At 39.5% G+C, this 24,047-nt stretch overlaps 2 protein-coding genes across 2 annotated transcripts in view; both read left to right on the top strand.

Moving 5' to 3' along the window:
* The window catches only part of LOC136872036 (probable cytochrome P450 49a1), a 334,038-nt gene that overhangs the window by 206,383 nt on the left and 103,608 nt on the right, over window positions 1-24,047 (top strand). The window lies entirely within an intron of this gene.
* Window positions 341-23,986, top strand: LOC137500589 (probable cytochrome P450 49a1). Its single transcript, XM_068227522.1, has 6 exons — window positions 341-436; window positions 11,921-12,083; window positions 17,537-17,706; window positions 18,460-18,538; window positions 20,956-21,162; window positions 22,856-23,986. The coding sequence occupies exons 1-6, from the start codon at window positions 345-347 to the stop codon at window positions 22,961-22,963; spliced, it is 819 nt and encodes a 272-aa protein (XP_068083623.1). The 5' UTR covers window positions 341-344; the 3' UTR covers window positions 22,964-23,986.

The following is a 24,047-nucleotide window of genomic DNA, read 5'->3' on the forward strand; positions in this document are numbered from 1 at the left end:
GAGTGTGAATGAACGGAGAGAATTGAGATAGTGCGCGAACTCTGCAATTGTGTGATCTGTATTGTGACGTGTAAGTTGTGGTGCTGGTGTGTGTTAATGTTTTACTAAGAAATGAGATAATAAATCTTAGAAGTTAAGTGCTATCTGTGTTCTGTGATTATTTATCTATCCCGCCAATACGTACCATTATGTATATTTAGTTCTTTTACAGAGGTTTTTTAATCTGATTAACAGCAATATCCCTCATCGCTTTGGACACACGCCTGGGTTGTCTGCAGCCAAATAATAAACCAGATTCGGAAACTGAGAAGTTCATTGCCGCTGTTCAATTGGTTATGAAGGCGATGCTTGTAATCGACATGCCGCCCCCTCTCCCCCCGGCCGAGAAGGAGGCGTTATGGAATCAGATGGTAGATGCCCTGGACTACTTCAACGAGTAAGTTGTATTCCTTCTCCATCCTTCTCTTTAGATTCCTACTCTTACATTTAAAAATTCAATGTGCCATCACAAACATTTCAATTACATTAACAGCATCTTACAGTAGAACAGCTGCAAGTACCATTGCGAAACGTCCGTGTGAATGAAGTACACTCTACGCTTTAGTAGTTTCGTTACCTTCCGCTGAGTACAATAGTTAGGACCCAAGGCTCTTTTACAAATAAATGAGTCACTGAATTTATTGGTTTCTTTTTCATTTGAAATCTCAATGCAGTGATGGCTTACGAAATTCGGAATGGAATCTGTTATGTGGTGATATACGATAATCTTTATATTACGCTGTATATATGGAATTACATTCAATTACCTACTATGTATAAATAAGTTTATTTACCTAAGATAACCACTTCAAATAACTTGTGAATAGTGAAAGATATCATCACTCCACTTTTACTTTCAGTAAAGCTACCAAGATGCTCATGGCCTAACTTGCACTACTTCTCTAGGGTGTTAATATCTGCTGAGATAACGGTACTAATTTCCTTTTCTTGAATGGAACTATTCTGTTTTCTACATTCAGGCTTGCACTTGCGATTTTGAGATATACAATGCTCTGATTATTCTCAGAATCGGACATTGGTTGCTGATGATGATGCTTGTTGTTTAAAGGGGCCTAACATCGAGGTCATCGGCCTCAATCGGACATTGGAACAAATTATGAAACATGCTTCATTTTCCAGCATGTGTGATCGAATACAAACTAGCCACGCAAACGACGCACTACGTATGAAACATGAGATGTAGACAAACTGCACACAGTAATTCTTGGGCCACATTCTGACAGCTGTGTAATAATAATACTGTAATTGCTATGTGGGTTTGCGTCCCTCTAACTACTTTTACGTGTTTTGGGGGACGCCGAGATGCCGGAGGTTTGTCCCGCAGGGTTTCTTTTACGTGAGAGTAAATGTACCGACACTAGGCTTACATATTTGAGCACCTTCAAATACCACCGGACTGAGCCTGCCTGAGCTTGCCTGTCTTTGGAAGGAAAACATTGTGAATTTCCTTGTGACATAATAGCTTTGCTATGCGCAACACATCGAAACTACCAATTACAGAAAATCTGATAATATGCTAGGTTGCAACAAAATACAAAATATAGAATAATCGTTGCAATATATCAGAAACCGGCAAACACAATCCAAGAATTTAACTGTAAACAAAATCGCATGACATGTCGTGAATCTCATTTCGTTACTTTAGAGAATGCTGTCTTTGTTCCTATTGGTCTGTAGTGTATTTAGTAGACCCTGGTTATTCGTTTGAGCCTCCTATCCTTCAAATTGATAAGTATTATGTGGGGAACCGATGCCGGTGCCCTCGTAGCTCTCGTCTATCGGCCTGTGTGTGTGTGTGTGTGTCATTATAAGGAGTTCAGTTTAATTTTATAATTTTAATGATGATGATAATATGCTTTGTTCTGAAGTGTTTTGTGCTTTTTTAGTGTGGCAGAGGACTCAATTTGTTTCACACATGACACGGTAGACACAGGTGTAACCCATACATACACTAACCACGCTCGATGTTGCTTCAGAATTTGCAATTGGTTTGCCGCATATAATGTGCTACTTATGTCAGAATAAGTTTAGCAGATTTGGGTATGCTATGGCTGCATTCAGCTGTACCGATATGGTACACGCGATGTTTTGAATGTGTTTGAGAAGAATTAAGGAAGTGAGATGTGTTAATTGGCGGTACCTTGGTGGGTGGCGGGGGTGGGGAGGAAATTAATTGTTGTTTTAATGTGTGCGAGATTGAATGGCATGATGGTGGGGGGGAGGTTTGCGTTTTGCAGAGGGTGCAAACCCAAACCTCACGGCACTTACCACCCTTCAAAGGGCTATGGCCTGCCCAGCGACCGCTGTTCAGCCCGAAGGCCTGCAGGTTAACAGGGGTCGCGTGGTCAGCACACGCATCCTCTGTGGGCTTTCGGGACTGTGGAGGGTGTAGAAACCGGTCTTAATTGTGGGTGGGACTGGCATTTCCGGTGTTTTATTTGTTTGGGAAGTGTTACAATTTTGCGATGGTATTGGTAGTATTGTCGGATGTGAAGTCAGTTGTGTGTATTTAATCACGGTTGCTTGGTAGGTACTTTTTATTAGTAAAATGTATTTTTTTTTGCTACTTGCTTTACGTCGCATCGACACAGATAGGTTTTATAGCAACGATGGGATAAGAAAGGCCTAGGAATTGGAAGGAAGCGGTCGTGGCCTTAATTAAGGTACAGCCCCAGCATTTGCCTGGTGTGAAAATGGGAAACAACGGAAAACCATCTTCAGGGCTGCCGACAGTGGGGCTCGAACCCACTATCTCCCGATTACTGGATACTGGCCGCACATAAGCGACTGCAGCTATCGAGATCAGTGCCATGTAGTCTAAGAATATGGCAGTTGGGCTTTAGTTGGGTTGGAACACTTTAGTCTGTGTGTTAATTAATTGCTATTCCTTCCACAATAAAATTTGCAAGTATTTATTGAAACCCTTTCATTCTCACTGCCTTCTTTATACTTAACGGTTTCACGAAAGCTATTAATTGCAAAGAGAAAAACACTTTACACTCTTGTGAGCAGTCACCACATACACTCCCTCCCCAGATCGGAGAAAACGAATAGTTCTTCAAGAGCGGGCGTATTCCTTTTCAGGCAAAGGTAATGGCAAGAGTACTCCAGCACTTGGAAGCTGATGAATAGGATGTTGCTGGATAGTCCGTGAGTCATTCACTTAAACTTCACTTAAAATAAATGCAGAATTAAGTTTGTAAACTGATATGGTCTGGTCACTTCAAGGGGTCTCTATCACAAAATATTTTCTAGAAAGCAATATGCAGGGACTATCATAAATGGGCTCTAAAGGTTTGCAAAATTCGTCATAGCGGCTGAAAACATAAGAACATGTTGAAAATTCAGAACGGACGAATGTCTTTCTTACTGTATTAATGCTCTGTAGGATTATATGTTTGCATGACGTATTTACTCACTCCTACAGTATAATGTACTCAAGTTCATTAGCATAGGAAAATGAACGCAATAAAATTCTTCTTTTTTTTTTGCTAGTTGCTTTAGGTCGCACCGACACAGATAGGTCTTATGGTGACGATGGGACAGGGAAGGGCTAGGAGTGGGAAGGAAGCGGCCGTGGCCTTGATTAAGGTACTGCCCCAGCATTTGCCTGGTGTGAAAATGGGAAACCACGGAAAACCATCTTCAGGGCTGCCGACAGTGGGGCTCGAACCTGCTATCTCCCTATTACTGGATACTGGCCGCACTTAAGCAATTCCAACTACCGAACTCAGTAAAATTCTTCTACTGGACTGCATATCCATATGTGGCTGGAAGGCGTGGCAAGTGTAAAGGAAAATAATGGACAAGAAGGTCATAATCAGATACGTGGTATTTAATTTGCACTGTTTAAAGAGATAAATAGAATAGAAATCAAGAATTTGGAGGTTCTTTTTCCTTTGGTTTCGTGTCTTCTCTTCCACTTTCGTACAATCTCCGAGAACTATTATTATTATTATTATTATTATTATTATTTTATTATTATTATTATTATTATTATTATTATTATTATTATTATTATTATTATTATTATTATTATTTTGCTATTTTCTTTACGTCGCACCGATACAGATATGTCTTACGGCGATGATGGGATAGGAAAGGCCTAGGAATTGGAAGGAAGCGGCCGTGGCTTTAATTAAGGTACAGCCCCGGCATTTGCCTGGTGTGAAAATGGGAAACCACGGAAAACCATCTTCAGGGCTGCCGACAGTGGGGCTCGAACCCACTATCTACCGATTACTGGATACAGGCCACACTTAAGCGACTGCAGCTGTCGAGCTGGGTAAAAATAAAATAAAAATATTTTAACGTACATATGCTTTCAGGCTGAAGGTCTATCTGGAAATTCCCGACTACATTGTAACCATCGCAAGCAGTGTTCGTTTATGTATACTAGGCCAGTAGCGTCAATTTCTCACTTTGTGATTTCTTCCTGTAACTAAGAGTTTGAGAAAATCCCGTACCTCGTGCATCCCGTTGTACTTCTCAGTCCAGAATTAAAATCCTTGAACTTGCCGCGAAACGAATACAGGGCCGTAGAATAAGAATCCGGCACCCAACATTTGCACTAATGGCTAATAATAATAATAATAATAATAATAATAATAATAATAATAATAATAATAATAATAATAATAATAATAATAATAATAATAATAATAATATGATGTGCCCTTCTGATCTCGCATTAAGGGTGCAATTTGAATTTTACTAGGCTCCGGGGAACAAATAAAGAATATAAACTCGCACTCCAGGCTTCTAACTCCGAAAACATATCCAAGGTTCTAAGCTTTCCCGTGTATCGAATAAAATATACGACTGCGAAGGTTTCATCTTAGCAGTTTCTGTAATAAAGTTAGACATCTCTTTACAAATATCAAATACTAGAAACTAAGAAAATTCACGCAGCACTCAAAGCCTGAATTACAATACAAATTGTGAACTTCTTTTATGTCTTTTATATGAGAAGGTTTTAGAATTCAATGTATCCATGTCAAAAGTACGTAATTGAACTCAATTACCTTAAAGATAAATCATAATTTTAGTAAGCGTTTCTAAGCAAAGATAAATTATTTTATGGGATATAAATTTAAAAATTGTAATATGTTGTAATATTTGCGGAGAAACATCCCTTCAACGAGTAGTAAATACGTAATTTACTAATATATCCTTTGAAGGAATAGTACAGAGACTGCTCAAGTGGCATGTATGGTAACAGGCAGTGAAAATGATCTGAGTTATCACGACAACGAGTGCGTCACCAGTAGTGAGAACGGAGTAACCAGAGGTAATGAATGTGCATACCGACTGAGACAAAACATACGAAAGCGGTAGATCCACGGTTTGACTCTATTTTTCCTCCACTTCGTTTGTATTACAACATGATTCACAGACGGCGGTCTACGGTTACATGCTTTTTTTCCTTTTTCCAGCAATTCGTAACTTAAACTGCGGTATCACAGAGAAGAGTGTTTACTGCACACGAGTAATACAGTATTTTCTGTTCGTATTTACTCACAGAATATATCCCTGCAGTTTCATAACGTGGTAAACAGTTGTGTATACTGATGGCTACCTAGGCAATCGGCGAAGCCCAAACATCAAATGAGACAATGCAAATCTTAAAGCACATTATAATGTAAGTATCTGACACATCACTTCACTTTAAAAACTTGAAAGCAATGAAAAGGAAGGCCGCTCGTAATTCTGGGGCATCGGAGACCGACATTGCAGCCCGGGCGGTACGTCCCTCTCCCCTGAACTCACTTCGAGCGGCGCTGTATATCAGGCAGGTGAGGGGACAGGGTGCATAGTTACCCAAAGCTTCGGTCCATCAGATCGCCACGGTTAATCAGGGAGGAGAGTAACCATGCGTTATTTGTCACTAGAGCCCGGATTTCCATGCACTATCATATAGCAAGACATGCACGATAACGTGGAAATTACGCACTATCAAAATTCAGTTCCACATGGTTATTGTATATTTTCAGTTCTTCTTGAAACATTGTAAGACAAGTAATTTTTCTAACTTGCCTTGACTTAAGCTCATCCGTTTATCTGTCAGTACATTCTTAAACACAGGAAATATGATCTTTATACGTCACAAGGTGACAGGTGCATACTTTTGGGATAATGTGAGGTCAGATTATACATCCTTTGCATTTTCACTACACAAAATGTCTTTTATAAGCTTGACAAAATCAAAATCAGGATTTGACGGATCGCTTTGTTCAGCTTATCTCTAGCTGTCGCAGCTACTTATCCGTGCATGATTGCAGACACGTTTGAATTTCTTCAATAACAGCTAAATGTTCGACAAGCGGTAGACCTGTAGCTTCCAAATTTGTTATCGCAGCAGGCAATTTCCCAAAATTTTATTTTATATACATTAAATCTTGCTGCCCATTGTTTTTGCTGAATTCCACTTGCGCATCTACTGGAAAACTGTCTACGATCTAAAACCGGAAAGAATTAATTCAACTAGGTGATATTAAGTCTAATCAGTGGCATTATGTTCACTGAAGGTAAATTGGATTATAGGACCTGTACGTTATGTACTAACTTTGGTTGTCAGGTAGGATGTCATGGAATACATTCTATTTCTCTCTGTATCTCAATAATAGGACATATAACGTAGGAAAACGGTCTCAAATTTTGAAAATCAACATTAATAAAACTTAACATTATATATGCCCCAAAGTCAGAAGAAGAGCCATATTATCCGATATAAATACTCCGCTATTAAATCCAAAATCTTCAAAATATGCATTATGCGTGCATTTTCTCCTAAAAAGGCCAAAACATGCACGGAAAAAGAACGGTTATTCGGAATCGTTAAGTCATAAAACGAATATTTCCAAGGTTTGAGAAGTGTAACCAGCTTATTTAAAAACATGCATTTGCATGGAAATCCGGGCTCAACTTATCACATACAATTCCACACCTCATATTTCTCACTTAATTATATAGATAATAGGGTGCTAGTATTTCACTCTCTTCTACTTCTGCATCCTTGTAGGAAGACACTGCAATGTCTGCCGTTATACGAGTAATGTAATTTTCTTTTTATACGTAGATCTGGTAAAATGAAATGTAATCTTTCAGGTTCAGTGTTCCTTTGTTGTTTGTAATCGAACCCGTGATCACGGGTCGGATACTGACCTACCGAGACAGCCAATAATCCAGTGAAAGACGTGTAGGACCGCTTGTAACGCTGTTCATTTGATAATAATAATAATACTGTGGTGCATAGCCTCTAGAAAGGCTTGGTGGTGGCCCAATGAAGATGTCATAAACATCCAGTTCTGAAGCGAGGAGAATTAGAGTACGAAGAGGTTGATTCAGAGAATTGAACCAGGGCCATCGGGAAAAGGCAAACATTCTACCCATTTTGCCATAAAGAAGGAATTTAATTTGTTAAACCCACAGCTACCATTTCCACCGATCAGGTGTTGAGTATTGGCAGAGGCAGAGGCCAGGTCAGTAAGTTTTGAAACAGCATCGACAGCAAAGCAAGCTACTCTGGTGGCTCAAAACAATTAAGGCTTGACATTCGATAAACCATCTTAAAGGAGTAACCTAAGTCTAGTGGTAGCCCACGTCTTGATCGCAGCGTACGCCACTGGTGGTAAAAGTGAAAAGTTCTGACGCCTATTGCCCTCATTTTCTCACTAACGAGATATACATCATCAATCGTGCAAAAAACAAAAGTCCCTATATATTCTTTATTAGTTCTGCCATTCATTAAAGCTATTTTAGATACGTCCTGTTTAAATATCTCAACAAAAGGCACCTGAGCATACTTGTGCATGACAGTAAGTATCCCGAGGACAAATCATTTTATTCCCTCGAGAAAAAAAGAAATTTCAAACCGTTAAATCATACAAAAGAATACCAACGACCCAATTCGTACAAGTTTTGAACGAGATATTGTGACGTTCATCACGTCACCAAGAGTATATTATGGTATTCCGTATGTAGAATATGCCGTTTTCGGCGCTAATCTACGTCAATTAGTGCGCAAGTTAGCACATGTTTACCCTTCCAGGGGTGCGAGTAGCGCGCTGGCCGGCCTGAGAGGCTCGGCTCTAATTACGCGCAAACACCGTAAACGAGTCATACTCTCGCCTGCAAGTGAAACGCGTTCTCACTTTGAGCGACAGAGGAAAAATTAGCCACGCCAAGCTGAGTGAGCGGAGTAGATCACGGAGCCTTGCACTCAACCCTGAAAACATTATTTCTTTGCTTTTCCCCTGCAGATTTACGAATACCAGTCTACCGTCTTCAACTGTTTTCAAGAATTAAAATAACACAAGTTGCGTAATTTACGATGGATTTCTATGACTCAAGATTCATTAGAAGCAGTGAATTATATGCTGATTTATGAAATCAAGAAGTGTTTTTCATAATTATAATAAGACCAAGTACGCAGCAAACAAACACCAGCCAGATGAAGACCATCTGGTGAAAGCGGGCCGCTAGAACGAAGTTAAAAGATCCCCGAGCCATAGGCTCCACCCACACTGGGCTACCAATGGACGCTTTCGAGATTATAGCAAAACGCACGATAAGAGGATGATGGGAATCGATCAGTGTAAACTGGGGTAATCAAGCCTTAATTTGACACCTTAGCCGATCCTGAGAACCCACTACTAGTGGAGTGAATTTTGCGACAAGAAGGAGTTTTACCCTCTCCAACAAGCCTAACACGGTTTCGCTGTTTACAGGGATGCGAACCAAAGTAAGTATCGCACTTCGGTTCTTCCAGTCGTGTTGTTAGGCGGTATACGTTGTGAATGACTCTATAGTAATATTCTTTTTAATAGTGCTACCAACTAAATGACAGATCAGCAATTATTCATTAGTGGCTACGAAGCTGAAGTACTGTCAGTGAAATAATTATATAGTAGTGGACGTGAAAGTTTGTCGATGTCAACAGAGAACTAAAGCTTAATTATGACGATTATGCAACCTGTGAAATGATTGATTAAGCTATACGGGAGTGAAGTAGATATGATTCGAACGCTAGTAGGCTGCGCCATCGTGTAAGTCAATACACGAACTTATTAATGCCGAGCGAGTAGCATAACAGCTCAATAACTGTGTAATAGTGAATAATCAGTTAGAAAAAGAGAGAGGGGCTTATTGACAATGTATTTGACCAGGGCGGTATCTGCTAAACAACCCCGAGCGCCCTAGTTAATCTGTATTCCCTAAAAACTAGTGCTGAGTTAGGCCGAGTTAAAACTCCGTTTGTGATGACAGCATCAGATACCCTGTGAGAGTGAAAGCACAAAACGTGGATCATTAGGGGCCAAAACTGCTGATAGTGGATTAGACAGGCAATGAGGGTGAAGCATTGGGCTACAAGGAAAATACCGCTGCTTCATTAGAGAACTCGAGTACATGAGTTTCTCTGATCGTAGCAATTATAATGTGTCGTTATATAGCACAATTATAATCAATCAGTTTCCATCATTGTGTTTGTGTGCCAGTGACATCACCATCCGAGGAAGAAGACAGACGTACAGGTGGTCTGTACTCATCCAACACGTCGTATAACGCCGGAGATTTTCCCGTATTGTACGTGAATCAAGCCAACATGCCACCGACCCAACTGCAGCCGAACTCTGGACTCCATGCTGCTGCCGTAGTCGTGATGTGCGGCTAAACCCCTGTATGTAACTTCTCCAGTGAGCTGTGGACGTGATCCGGACTAGCATGAATACCAATCTAAAATTTTTGAAAGTCGAAATTCCTGTAAATACATATAAATACATAAATAGCATGCTAATTCTTTAGAAATGTAGTGTAGGATTTCGCTATTTCCAAAGGGATGGTAATAGTTACTTAGTAGGGTTTGCATAGATTGTTTCTTCACTGTTGGATAACTATTTTATTTTACATGAGGGCCAGTGCATGTTATATTTAAGGCCCTAGAATTGATTAAATGTGAAAGATCCTGAGAATTAAAGGGATGTTTAATATCCATCTAAAATCAATCCAGTTACCTTCAGTTTATAACCAATATCGGTCTCCAGAGATTCTAAAATTCTTTGTTTTAATGCTTCACGTATATGGCAGGCAATCCTCCTATATGAGTTGAGGATGACGAAGAAGAAACAGCGGTATAACCGTGAGGTGTGACTGTGTTTGTGTTTTACTTAGGTCGCGAATGTTAACATATTTTTGTCCCGGGTGATAGGACTATTTCTTCTGTAGGATATATGTATTGGGCTTTTTACCTGAGATGGGGCGGAACTTTTTAGGCGGATGGTGGCTGTATTAAATGCGATGTTAATGAAAATATAAATCTTTCCCCAAATGAGTGAATAATAAGCGCGATGCATAAATTCCGCGCTGATTATATAAACAGGACTAGATGAAAGCCGATATGTGTAATTGATGCCAATGGCATCCTGGGAAATTTATAAGATTGAAAGGCGAGTGACAAGATAGTTCGCCGGCCGGACCGTTTAGTCCCGTTATCTTTAAAAGGGAAGCTGAAAAGAGAGCGAAGCAGGCAGCTAGCCTGTGAGACGTATGGCCTTGCTGAGGCTACGGGAGAGGTATACTGTTGTTACCGCATTGAGAAAAGCGCACTGCAAAGGGCCCGTCTTCCTTCTCCGGTATCGAAATTACATACAATTAATTTAGAGAATAACACCGTTGGATAGATCTGCAGTTCTAAACGATGAGAGAATTCCCTCCATTCATTATATAAATGAAACCGCCTAAAGATTTCAGATTGGATTTCACACTTCACTCAGTCACAGGACCTGGGTTCAAGTCCCAGCAACACCGGAGGAATTTATTCCCTCTGCCGCTAACTTCGGGCGGATCATACCGTCCGTGATTTATTATATGGATATAAGATGTATCTCTGTTTGTCATTTATTCCAGGGAGTGATATTTATTTGAATATTGTTTTGGTCATTGGTTCACTAACGTGTATTTTTACAGGGATCACCGTTGTATAAATGTCCAAGTCGTATGATTGTAGTTAAGTGGCATCCCAATGGAACATGAGTTATGTGATATTTGCTCAATTGTGAGATAGCGAGATAGGATTTTCTAGTAAAGGATACTTTCAGATATTTTTAAATATACTGATAAATAAATATGTCAACCACTTGGTTCACCTGATACGTGATACTTGATACTCGTCTCTAGGACGACATAACGTGTCATTTGAATATTTAAATAAATAGTATAAGCAAGGCGAAAGAACTCTGGATATACCTTCATGAGTGAAAAGCGACTCTAGATAAAAGACTAGAGAGACACTGGATCCTCAAGAAAATCGTAGTGTTCGTAATTCATGTACTTAAAATGGTAGCATATCCATGTAAATAATATCCATGTGCTTTCCCATGTATTGAAAATTGTGTGTGAAAAAATGGAATTCATTCTTCTCATTACTTAGGTAAATACTATTCCTCGCATAATTAAGGTTTCCCTACTTTATAGATAGTTTGTTGCACCTTTTTAGGACGGTCATTCAGACCCGTAATGCTCTACTCACTTGGCTAGCGTATTATACTAGTAGGGGATATGGGACTTAGAAGCCGGGCTTTGTTCGGAGACCTCATCTGAGTTATTCTATTCTGGCGTCATTGTCAAGGGCTGCAGCAAATTATTCATGTACTCGAACCTCGAAAGTAGTACAATATGCATGTTATTAATACGGAAAATCTTTCATTATTTTATGAGATAAATATATAAAACTTAATATTTTCTCATTTCTACTGTCGAAAAGACCTAGAACAAGAAGTAAATAATATACAAATGAATATTTTCCCAAACACTAAAATGACGGTAAGAAATATACTGTAACAATTGTTTCTGTTCTTTCCAGAGTGGGCATGAAGTACATTAAACAAGCCCAAGACAGATTGATGAAGAGGTCTCCCGACGCCCAAAAGGATATGAGTGTGCTAGAGACTCTTCTAGTCCGGAACGAAGACCCTATGATTCCGTTCGTGATGGCACTTGTTATGTTGCTTGCAGGAATAGACACGGTAAGATACGTTTATTCAAACGGATTTTAAAATTTGCAAGGTTTGATTGGCATGTATTCTAATACGTAGAAATCCCATGTTGATGCAGATCAGTAAAAGCCTTGGCCTGCCTAAGAGGCTGCTGCCTAGCCAAGCGTCCTGAATATATTCGCCTTTGAAATGGTCAATGTGATGACGTCTATAATTTTCTTGCTCAAGAAATTTCAGCGTCTCTAATATCAGACAACAGGACTATGTCCGGATTACAACAGCATAGAACATGTAGGCCTACCTCGTGATAGCTATTGTCGGAATAAAGCATCCGTCAGTACGGGTTCGGAATGTTTCTTTTGATATTTTATCTCTTAATTCAAACAAATTTATACATCTTGAGGACGAAATCGATGTACATTGGGTCTGTGATATAGGACGTCGCGTACGACCAGAAAAAAGATCGACGTCGTAATTTCGGGCGAAAGTAAAATCCACATAATGTGCAAAAAGTCGCAGTACACCCATTTCTCATGTACGTGTAAGTATATTTAATTATTGAAAATGTATCCCTTAAGTATCTCGAATGTCCGTATGTGTTTCCCCACCTATCTCTGCAGAGACGAATAAGGTGCCATATTCATATATGCATCTTGTTGATCGTTATTTGCATCACTTTACCGAAAGCGAACCACAGTTTTAATTCATTACTGGAAACCCATCGGCGCCGCTATACCTTCTCCTTAAAGAAGTCCCGCAAAGCATTTCCTTGGGTGATTAGTTCTTGGGTGCGTGGGGACTTAGGTAACGGCGCAGGTGCTTGTTCACTTCCACGGCCATCCCTACCATCTTGAAATATTTCGCCGAGCCAGTCAAGGACGGCAGCTACGAAGTGTGTCCAATTCCACTCCAATCCAACGATGTGGAAACGCTACGTCGCGATAGCAAAAGACGGCAAATGCGAAGTGTGCTGGTGCACAATCCTCTTGCAGCCAGACGGTGTTCCTGATGCCTGCTGTTTTCAGCTGCGGACGTAACCCGTTATTCAGCACACTGTGATTGGAAACTTGTTCTACTGTCTCATCGGGGGAATAAGGAGCAAACTGATCGTCTGAATTCCAGCCCGCCCGCACCATCGCATATGGAGGTTCATGTTACATTTCTTCATAAATGTAGTGATTCTACCTTGCTCAAAAGGAGATGATACCCTTTCATGAACTGCGTTAAATGGCATATTCATCCTGCCTCGTCAGTTTTATAAACATTTGTAGCAACAAGGCACATGCTATTCGGCACATGTCCAAATTCCTATATGATAATTCATTCACACTCTCGCAGGCTGGGAAGATTTCAACATCAAGTCATAGATGTGGTCGGCATGGTTGATCGTGAAATTCCTAACCCGGTGGCACGTTTTTATGTTATTTTCATGGAGAGCCTAGCCCCAGACTTAGTTACAGTTGAATATCTGTTTCGCTGCGCATCTTTAACACTTCCTGTGCTGAAAGCCTTTTCTCCACACTTCAACAATTTACCGCTCGTGAAATCTTACTGCTTCAACAAGTTTTACCTCAACACTATCCACCATTACAAGTTATTACTGACTGTTGATTGCTATTTGCACCGTTGCGATTTCCCATCAGATTCCACGAAATATCTCCCGTTATCGTAGCTCAAATCCGAGTATTGATTACATGAAGGTATACTGGAACATATAGCCAAAATTTGAACATTTGTAGCACGCAGAGATGTGGGAGTTTCGAAGGGCGTGCCCATTAGCCTCTTGATTATCATCATGTTGATCAGTATCCACCCAGTAAGTTCCAAAACGTGTTCCCCACTGGAGCACTAGACTATGGAAACTACAGGATAATTCCTATTTTACCTGCGATTTCCAAAGAACTCGAGCGTCTGGTTCATGAGCAGGTGTTGGAATACTTAAACAACCATTCTGTCCTAAACCCATGCAATCTGGCTTCTAGTAGGGACACAGCACGGCAACTGCCCTGCTCAAAAGGACTGAGGACATACGACACGCAATGGACCAAAGACTGGTGACAATACTTACTCTCCTCGATTTCACTAACAAATTTGGCATTACAAACATCCAGGCTCTATTAAGCAAGATGCAATCTTACTACTTCGATCAACGAACTAGTAATATCATTTCATCGTACCTCAAAAATCGCGCACAACGAATTATAACCCTTGATCAAACATCTCGCTGGCTAACCAGAAAGGAAGGCACGCCGCAGGCTAGTATTTTAGTCCCCTTGCTCTTTATTTTGTTCATGAACGGCATTTCATATAAATTAAAGAACAGTAGCCACCATCTTTATGCGGACGACTTACAAATATACTGTCACTGTAAGACCTTTATTTTGCCTCAAGGCATAATAAGCATCAATGCTGACCTTCAGCCACCTAATGCTTACTCCTTGAAAAATTCCCTCCTTCTTGACCTCTCCAAGACACAAGGAATCATTATTGGCTCTCAAAAATTGTTGACCACACTACGATACAAAACTATTCCTCCTGTTATACTGAATGGTAGAGTTATTCCATTCTGCCAAACTGTGATATATGTTGGAGTGACAATTAACGAAATTTTAAATTGGTCTGAATACAGTATATTAAGAATGTGTGTAAAAACATATTTTCGATACTTCGTTCAGTTAAAAGAAACAGCAATATTTTACCTTGTAGTATAAGAGTCAAACTCATACAAACACTAGTGCTTCCTTTCTCCGACTACTGTGACGTCATTCTTGTAGACTCAACCAAAGAGCTTACTCCGAGACTTCATCGAGCGCTTAACTGTCTCCTTAGATTTACTGTATATACAGACTGAGTTCTGACACACATGTCACCCCATACTATCTCACTATTTCATGGCTGAAACCTGACAAACGACGGACGTATCACATACTGATACAGATATACAGACTGCTCTCTGAAGACAGACCACTATACATTTCATCCCAGCTTAAGTATTAGTCCTCGTTTCACAGCAGTAATGAACGCTCTGGTTCCTTCCTTTCCATTCCTGTTCACCGATCCTATATGTACAACAAGTCCTTTGCTGCGACGGATCTAGGCGTTGGAATACCCTGCCTGTCAGTGTCAGAAATAAGGCCAATTGCCGAGACTACGTGTTGAATGCAGCTGGCTAACTTGTATGACTGGATGATCGAATGAATGTGAGTCAGAAAAGTTTAATGTATTTTTGTGTATGTTATTATGTTCTATATAATATTATGTACTTGTACTCAAATGACGTATCACTACAGTGGTTAAGTGCAAGAGAGGCCCAAGAGCCCTTCACCACCTACGAAGGCATAATAACTAAATAACTCAATAAATGTGACCGTTTGAATCTGCAGTAGCACGTAAATCGCAACGCGACCCTCTTGATAAGCCTTTCGATACTCAACATAGGTGTTTTTGGACTTTTTGTAATTGTGACATGATCCTGTATCGTCTTGAATGGGTTAGCGTTAATTTTGAAACCGTATATAGTTCTGATATTTTGGAAAACAAATGGTTTCATTTCATAGAACCAAAATTATCTCAATTACTGCGTATTTGACTTTCTGACCTGTGCTCGTAGACTTTACAGAGAAAGATTCAATGCACCTCATATGATGTGCTACCCCTCAGCAGTCTAGAGCTACACTAATTGTTATCCGTGCGACACATGGTTTTAGTACCCCAAGATGTCGACGCTATTGTATCAACCAGCTTGTGCCGAGATCAGACTCTGGTTGGGGTGGGTAATTAGATTCTCTCTCCTTTGCAATGAGATGTTAATCATTGTCTCAAATGAATTATTTCAATTCTAAAAATTTCATGCGTTTGTAACACTCACTGGCCCGAGTGTGGTTCATAAATTTTACACTTGTTTCCGTCTAGGCCTACACAATCATAATGGTATTATGTTAATGTGTCTAGGTGAAGGATGTGGGGAGCTCAACACAGCACGTTCGTGTGTTCGTGCATAACTTCTTTCACGGACTGTGCTCCTCTACTCCTTGGTATGAAGCACCCTTTTGACTTCCCCCTTCTCATTCCAAAGTGGTGGGCATTACTCTGAATGAATCTTCAAGAAATGTGCCAGGATTTCTCAAATTCAGTAGACCTGTCTTGTGATTTTTCCAACTTAAATCCAAAGAAAAATAACCGCAGCATTTGGGGATAAACAGCAGGATGCTTATTTACAACACCTATCCTTTGGACATCACTTTGACTGATAGATATTGTTATTGAATAATGAGAGCGACAATTCTGCCACCTTTTTGTACATGGTTTTCAGTGTCCAGTGTCTAACTCTACTGTGTGCATATAGGACTATCGCTGTATTGATTGTGATTTCTGAATTATTTAGCAATGTAGCACATTTTGGAAACATAAATGTAATATACTACCACTAGGTTGTTTTGACATTACTAGGCTTACACGGACTAAGGGTTCATCCTAGACAAGACCTTCCTATTCCGAAGTTTTTGTTCTTCGACCCCTCAGTTTCTTCGCAACTTTATGAATCACGCGATATAAAAAGTACATATATATACAAATACATTTTCATTACGGATTATTATGCTTTGCGTTGCTCACTCTAAAAGAAACTGTTGATTAAAAATTCTCTATTTGCTCCCAGATCCGTAGCATCTTTTAGTTACTATCCTATCATATTTTATATCATTAAGATCGGAATCTTTCACAACAGTCTCCCACTTCTTTTCTTACCTTCCATGGTCGAGAACATTATTTTTCTAGGTAACACATCCTGCTCTAACCGTTTTCGACGATCCCAACGCCAAAGCCGGTGAATTCAATCCTACCTTAGCCCTTGTGAGGGTAATCCTGCCATACTTCCGACTTGGTTTTTTTTTCAGCTTTCATTCCATGATTGTTACTTATAACTTATGAATGGGATATAACGAAAATGTCCACCCTTCACTCCCGTGCACAAAGTCGATCTAAGCACAAACCGGTGCAAAAAGATTTCCCCAAGTTCGCGGGTGTATCCTTGAAATGTATTTAATAGCGGCAACGTCTAATAACATACTGTAGGTTGTACCATATTTTTACAAGTATATAAATTTTTACATGTATGAATTTTCATAGTCCCATATACTCATGTTAGTGTAAAATTTGTTATTATAATATAGTGTCAGAGGAATTTCCGGTCTAGAAATCCAAAAATAACAGCCGAGGGGATCCGTCGTGCTGACGACACGACACCTCGTAATCCGCAAGGCCTTCGGCTTCAGAAGCGGTCTCTTGGTAGGTCAAGGCCCTTCAGGGCTCTAGTGCCATGGGGTTAGGTTATCAGGTGAATTTGGTTGTTACTAACGTAATAGTAGACACTGCCTTTCAGAATACAAAAAATATGTATTTAAATAATGTCCCTCTACTGCGATTGGAGAATCTGGCAGTGTGAAATAAATCAGATAAAATAATTAAATTCCTTTCTGTTTCAGACTGCTAACTTAACTGCAAAAGCAGCTCATTTTCTATCAAGGAACCAGGATAAGCAAGGGATCCTTTATGAAGAACTTAAAAGAATTTTGCCAAGAAAAGATCAAGAAATTACTGCGAATAACTTGGAAGACATGAAATACCTTAAAGCCTGCCTCAAAGAAACAGCAAGGTATTATTTTTATTACCACGGTAATTTAATACAGTGTACGTAATATACAAATAGTGGATATTAATTCTACCATTTCATCCCACACAGTGTTTAATATTATCTATATAGTTAATGGAGAATTGCAACAATGGAGTGCAACTTCTGCTTCAGTACGGTATTTGAATTAATTAATTAAACATTATTTCTGGAAACTGTACAGAAATCTTCATTACCATGTACTAAATTTATTTCCAATAGTAAAGTAATCTATGCTCTCTTCAATCGTCATTTAACGTGTCTCGTAACACGCTTATACCAGTGGATTTTTCTAAAACTTTTGCTATCACTTGATTTGCCATTTTGGACAAAATGCACGCTGATTTAGAGACAACCTCTGTATCATCTTGTCAGATCATTAAAGTCATATTTCGTAATCTATTAAGACTTCTTTTACGGTATCCTGCGGAAGAATAATAAGAGTTGTAGGCGACTTCAATTGGTTCAACGACATTACTTTTTTGGAGTAATCTGTATCTCAGGGTCATAAAATTCATTTTTTTTTTGCCTATTGGTTCCTGGGTTTGGTTGTTTAAGCAAACCTGGGAGAATTAGGATATTCTAGAAATTTTAAATAATATCTACGATCATTCATTCATTTCTGAAGGCTATACATTCACAGGTATCATACAGTTTATCAATATGCTGTATATTAGCGTAAAAAATATCCGTTCATTCAAGGTGACTGACAGTTACGTACCTTATTTTGTCTCACAGAATTTCACCCGTCTTTCCTGCGAACTTCAGGCAAACGCCCACTGATATGGTCATCGGCAACTACCAAATTCCGAAAGGGGTAAGTTGATATGAACAGCACACCTACAATTTCAGAGTGCATATTCCAAAATATATTGGCATTTATGAAAATGTCGGAGCTTCTTTGATTGTTTTGGATCAATGAAGATCTGGGGGAGGGGGGGGGGAATATGAGGGTTGGACAAAAACGAAATCATGCAGATGATAAGTATTATTCCCGTCAACGACCGGTACTACAGCTAGTTTAAAATAAGAGTTTCGTCTGGACACTGCTCAGAATGAAAGGAAAATGGTATTTCTGGATCGGCCATGTCCACATTAACAAGGAAATGCCCTTTTTAATTAGCCGTCACCTCTGTCTGTCTGTCTGTCTGTCTGTCTGTCTGTCTGTCTGTCTGTCTGTCTGTCTGTCTGTCTGTCTGTCTGTCTGTCTGTCTGTCTGTCTGTCTGTCTGTCTGTCTGTCTGTCTGTCTGTGTGCTCATTACGACAAATTGTCTCAAGAGAATTTAGCGAACTATGTACAGTCGTGTGAAATGGTAGAATAAGGGAAACGTAAAATTTAATTCTCAAAAACATATGCTAATAACTCCTATCGATGAATGCTACTGAAGTTACATAGAATTACATTTTCGATCATTCATCTTATAAAGTTTTAATAATAATAATAATAACAATAATAATAATAATAATAATAATAATAATAATAATAATGTTACAAGGATAGCCCAGAAACTAATGCGCCAAACTTGTTCTCGACAATTATTTATTGAACACAATGAAATTTATACACAAGAAATAATTATGCTCCTTCTATCTTATTATTTTTCCACCTAATCTCCTTCCCGTTCTATGGTCTTCCTCCAGCAAGACACAAGAGCGTGTATGCCCTGGTGGTACCACTGCTTGTTCTTTCACGAAGCCATTTATTCACTGTGCGAATCACCTCTTCGTCACCCTCAAAATGTCTCCCACGGATGGAATTCTTCAATGGCCCAAACAAGTGAAAGTCGAGGGAGCTAGGTCAGGGCTACAGGGTGGATGGGATAACACTGTCCAACCCTGTTTTGTGATGTGGTCCAACGTCCTCAAACTTGTGTGAGGGCGAGCGTTATCATGTTGAATCAAAAAATCGCCTGGGTTGTTATGGCGTGCAAGTCACAGGAAGCGCTTCTTGAGTTTGGTTAATGTGTCCACATACACCTTAGAGTTAATGGTGGTGCATTTCGGCATCACATCATTGGGTATGAAACCATCACAGTCCCAAAACACAGTGGTCATGACCTTGCCAGCGGAAGAAGTTGCTTTGATTTTTTTTTCTCTGGTGAGTCAGGATAGCGCCTTTTTATCCATTGCCGTTTTGTTTCGGCTCAAAATGGTGAACCCAGGTTCCATTACAATCCAGTTCAAGAAGCCTACCCCTCAGATTCAAAACTTTGCAGCAACTCAGAAGAATTTTTTCTCCTGAGAGTTCTGTGTTCCTCCATAAGACGACCTCCATAAGACCTATCTGTGTCGGTGCGACGTAAAGCCCCTAGCAAACAAAAAAAAAAAAAGAAAGAAAGAAATTTACTGACGCTGGAAATGGCAGTTTCGCAGAAGGAGCCCGAATATTTTTACTTAAATACGTATGTTATTGATCCTATTGAAAAGTAATATGTGAAAAAAGTAACAGAGAATATAATTTGTCTTACACAGTTTTACAGTACTAATATTCTAACCGATTACCTTTAATAAATCCCTAGGAACTTTATCTACTCCAGCTACTTTACTCTTTTACAATTTTGTACCTTACTGCAACTATCTCTTATTTCTCTATTAGAAACGATGGCGTGTGGCCTTTGAAGAGGTCTAGTGCAGGTATTTCTAGTTGACGCCGTATAGGTGACCCTCGTGTCGATGAGGACGGGGCCGTACCTATAATGGAGACAGCACACACTCAGCCCCCAAGCCATCGGAATTAACCAATGACGTTTAAAATCTCCGACCCGGCCGGGAATCGAATCCTGGAAACTCAGGACCAAAGGCCAGCATGCTAACCATTTAGCAGTTGAGCCAGACTATTTCTCGGGCCGATGACCTTCGATGTTAGGCTCCTTAAAACAACAAGCATCAGCAGACTATTTCTCAATTTATTTAGTAGGCCTACACGCTGAAATCCTCTATATGATGTGCCATTCAAAACACATGTTTCAATGCAGGCATAACGCAAGAAGGTTAATTTGAACTTGAAACAAAATTCATATTTCTAGAACGGGTCTCTTAAAAGTCAATACTATAATTTAATTAGGAATTAGGGTTTTGGAAAACCCCATGTGCTCAATATTTTCTACATTTTAATTCGTCTTCTTCTTCTGTAGTTCGTGAATCATCCGTATATTTTATCCGTAGGAAATTAATGTTCTGTTATGACAACTTCCGACAAATACTCAATCTCTTTTATATCCTTTTCCCCACAGATTAACCTCATCTTGGACCACAAGGTACTGTGCCATCTTGAAGAAAATTTCCCAGAGCCTCAGAAGTTCATCCCTGAAAGGTGGCTGAAGGATGGTGATCAACTTCAAAATGCGCATCCCTTCGTATATTTGCCTTTTGGATTTGGACCCAGAACGTGTATTGGAAGACGGTTCGCTGAGTTAGAGTCAGCAGCACTAATTGCTAACGTAAGTATTTTCATAATTTTTATGAGATTTCAAGAACATGGGTGACAATATCTTGTGTAATAGGGTTATGATCACTGTCAGTCTAACCCTACCGGGCGAGTTGGCCGTGCGGTTAGGAGCACGCAGCTATGAGGTCGCATCCGGGAGATAGCGGGTTCGAACCACACTGTCGGCAGGCCTGAAGATGGTTTTCCGTAGTTTCCCATTTTCACTCCAGGCAAATGCTGGAGCTGTACCTTAATTAAGGCCACGGCCGCTTCCTTCCCATTCCTAGGCCTTTCCTCTCCCATCGTCGCCATAAAACCTATCTGCGTCAGTGAGACGTAAAACAAATAGCAAAAAATGCCTAACCCTAAACGCAATGCTCCTAGTTCCTAAAAATTAACTATTACCAGTAGACAGAGGAATATACGAAGGCACGTGTATGAAATATTGGACTTGCTGGCCAGATGATAAGAAAATTTGATGGATAAGTTATGTCAAAATACAAAAGGTAAGGTAAGGCAAGGGTGTATTCTGCCCGAAGGCAGGTCCGAACCTCCGCAGAGGTGTGCTTGAGCCGGAGTTTACGTACGGTAGGGTGACCAGTTCGTTTCCGCTCCCCCCCCCCACTAACAGCTCGTGGCAAATCTTGACCACGCCCAATGTTGCGTAACTTCGGAGATCTCACGGGATACTGTGTTACACACCGCTACGGCCGTGGTCAAAACACACAATACAGATTATTTGCTATATAATTTGTGGTTAAATCTTGAAAGATACATTAACATTATCAAACTGATATCTATAATTAAATTTATATTAAAGAAACTCAATTACTTATTATGTCACTGCTGGATAAAGAGTGGAAATAAGACTATAGGATAGCAATTAGCCGATCTTCTACCCTAAAGGAAAAGGAGGAACATTTTGTTTTAACACTACGAATCGTAATCAATATTAAAGGAACTTAATGTTTCTAGTTTTGTGCCATACCTGGCCTGCTCTTACACTATCTGGTTCGCTATTCTGACGAACTTCTTACTTTCTGTCACACATGTGCACTCATTGACATGGCTACCATGGCCGCCTTTCACTTCTAATTGTACACGCAAACTTAGTCCAAGGAGTTCACAAATGTCGCTTGTGTCGTCGTGTGATATATCATGTTATTGTTTCCCGATCTTGTTCTGTCTGACTTTTCCATGGCTTTTCTTCTCATGTTTTATCTTGCTGAGGGGAAATGAAGTGTGACGCGATTTTTCTCGAAAGTTGTCCTTACACGCGTTATTTCAACCGTTTTAAGATGCAATCATTATTGGTCTCGGAGGTTTCCAGCGTGCTTTATTGCACTTACATGGATGGGTTCAAGGGTACTGGTATTATTATGGACTTTCATCATACTTTCTCCCTATTGTTGGCCTGCTTCGTGGCATTATGCTTAGTCATTATCATTTTTATCTCCGTAGCTATTTATTTCGTGGCCATTCTTGGTTCGCACCGTTTTTGTCCTCGTTATAGTAATTATGTTAGCTATGTTTTACATGGTGTGACGTCCCGGCACAAGTTCCGTGCAAGCTCTTTGCGCTATAAATGGTTACACGTATAACACATGATCATGATCAAACGTGTAATATGCTAATATTTATGTTCATCCTTACATGATCCAGTTCAATATTTATTGAATACTAAATACTATTTTTCTGTCTTTCAGATATTCCGCAATTTCCGTCTGGAGCATGACGAAGATTTGAAGGAAGTAGTTAATGTTATGTCTGCTGTTGGAAACAAATTGAACTTCAGACTAGAAGACAGATCGTAGTCCCAGAAGCCATTCGTCCCTCGTCCTTCCTAACGAAGCAATGTATCGAATTGTTCATATATTTTATAGCACTTGGCCACTTTGCGCACTCGTTCATTAGGAATCATCTCTAACTGGTTCAGCTTTGCTTCTTAGTAAAGTAAAAAAGACAGATTATGAATCTGCGAACAACAAACGTAACCTTGTTAAATTGCTTCTCCGCCTGATTGCGGCACTGTGGCTCCGTACCAACCTACAACTAAGATGGATTTTCTGCATTCCCAGCTCAATAAATCTTCCGCCATCACAATGAAAACTAATGTTTAGTTTATTTAATTTCCGATTGATAAATATCCCATAATATATCATACAGTTCGTATTACCACCATTAATCCAAGCACGGTAGATCATGTTTACGACTCTGGTAGCTTACTGAACTGTTCACTGCTCAAAAAACATTAGTTTTTATGTTTTAATACAACATATTATATACATTTTTATTTTACGATGGGATAGGAAATGGCTGTGATTGGGAAGGAAAGGAACATGCCTTAACTATGATACGGCCCCAAAATTTACCTTTTGTGCAAAATTGGGAAAACACGGAAAAACATTTTCACGGCTGCCGGCAGTTGGTTCAGCACCCATTGTCTGCCAAATACAAGCTGACATATATGTGAACCAAGCCGTTGTCCCACTCGCGTGCTACATCATAACTCCATTTACACGCCTCTGATATTTTCCATAGCAAAATAAACAAACAAACACACACACACATACACACACACGCATACTGAGTGAGTCAAACATGGATGATTTTCTTGGTAATGTGTCAAATAATTTATAATTTAGTATTTAATTTAAAATGAATAAATATGTACGCAACAGTCACTAAAGTGAAAGTTTGTTGTTACTCGTTTCACAATTCTGTAAATACTCCACTCGTAAAGTAAAAGATCACTTTCCGTGGCTGATGCATAAGTAAATGATGTATAATTTAAAAATAAATAAATAAATAAATAAATAAATAAATAAATAAATAAATAGATTTAATGTGTTATCTCGAGATTATAATTAAATTACTTTTCCTTCTTAAGCAATTTTT

The sequence above is a fragment of the Anabrus simplex genome, chromosome 4, assembly GCF_040414725.1.
Source record: "Anabrus simplex isolate iqAnaSimp1 chromosome 4, ASM4041472v1, whole genome shotgun sequence".
Taxonomy (NCBI): domain Eukaryota; kingdom Metazoa; phylum Arthropoda; class Insecta; order Orthoptera; family Tettigoniidae; genus Anabrus; species Anabrus simplex.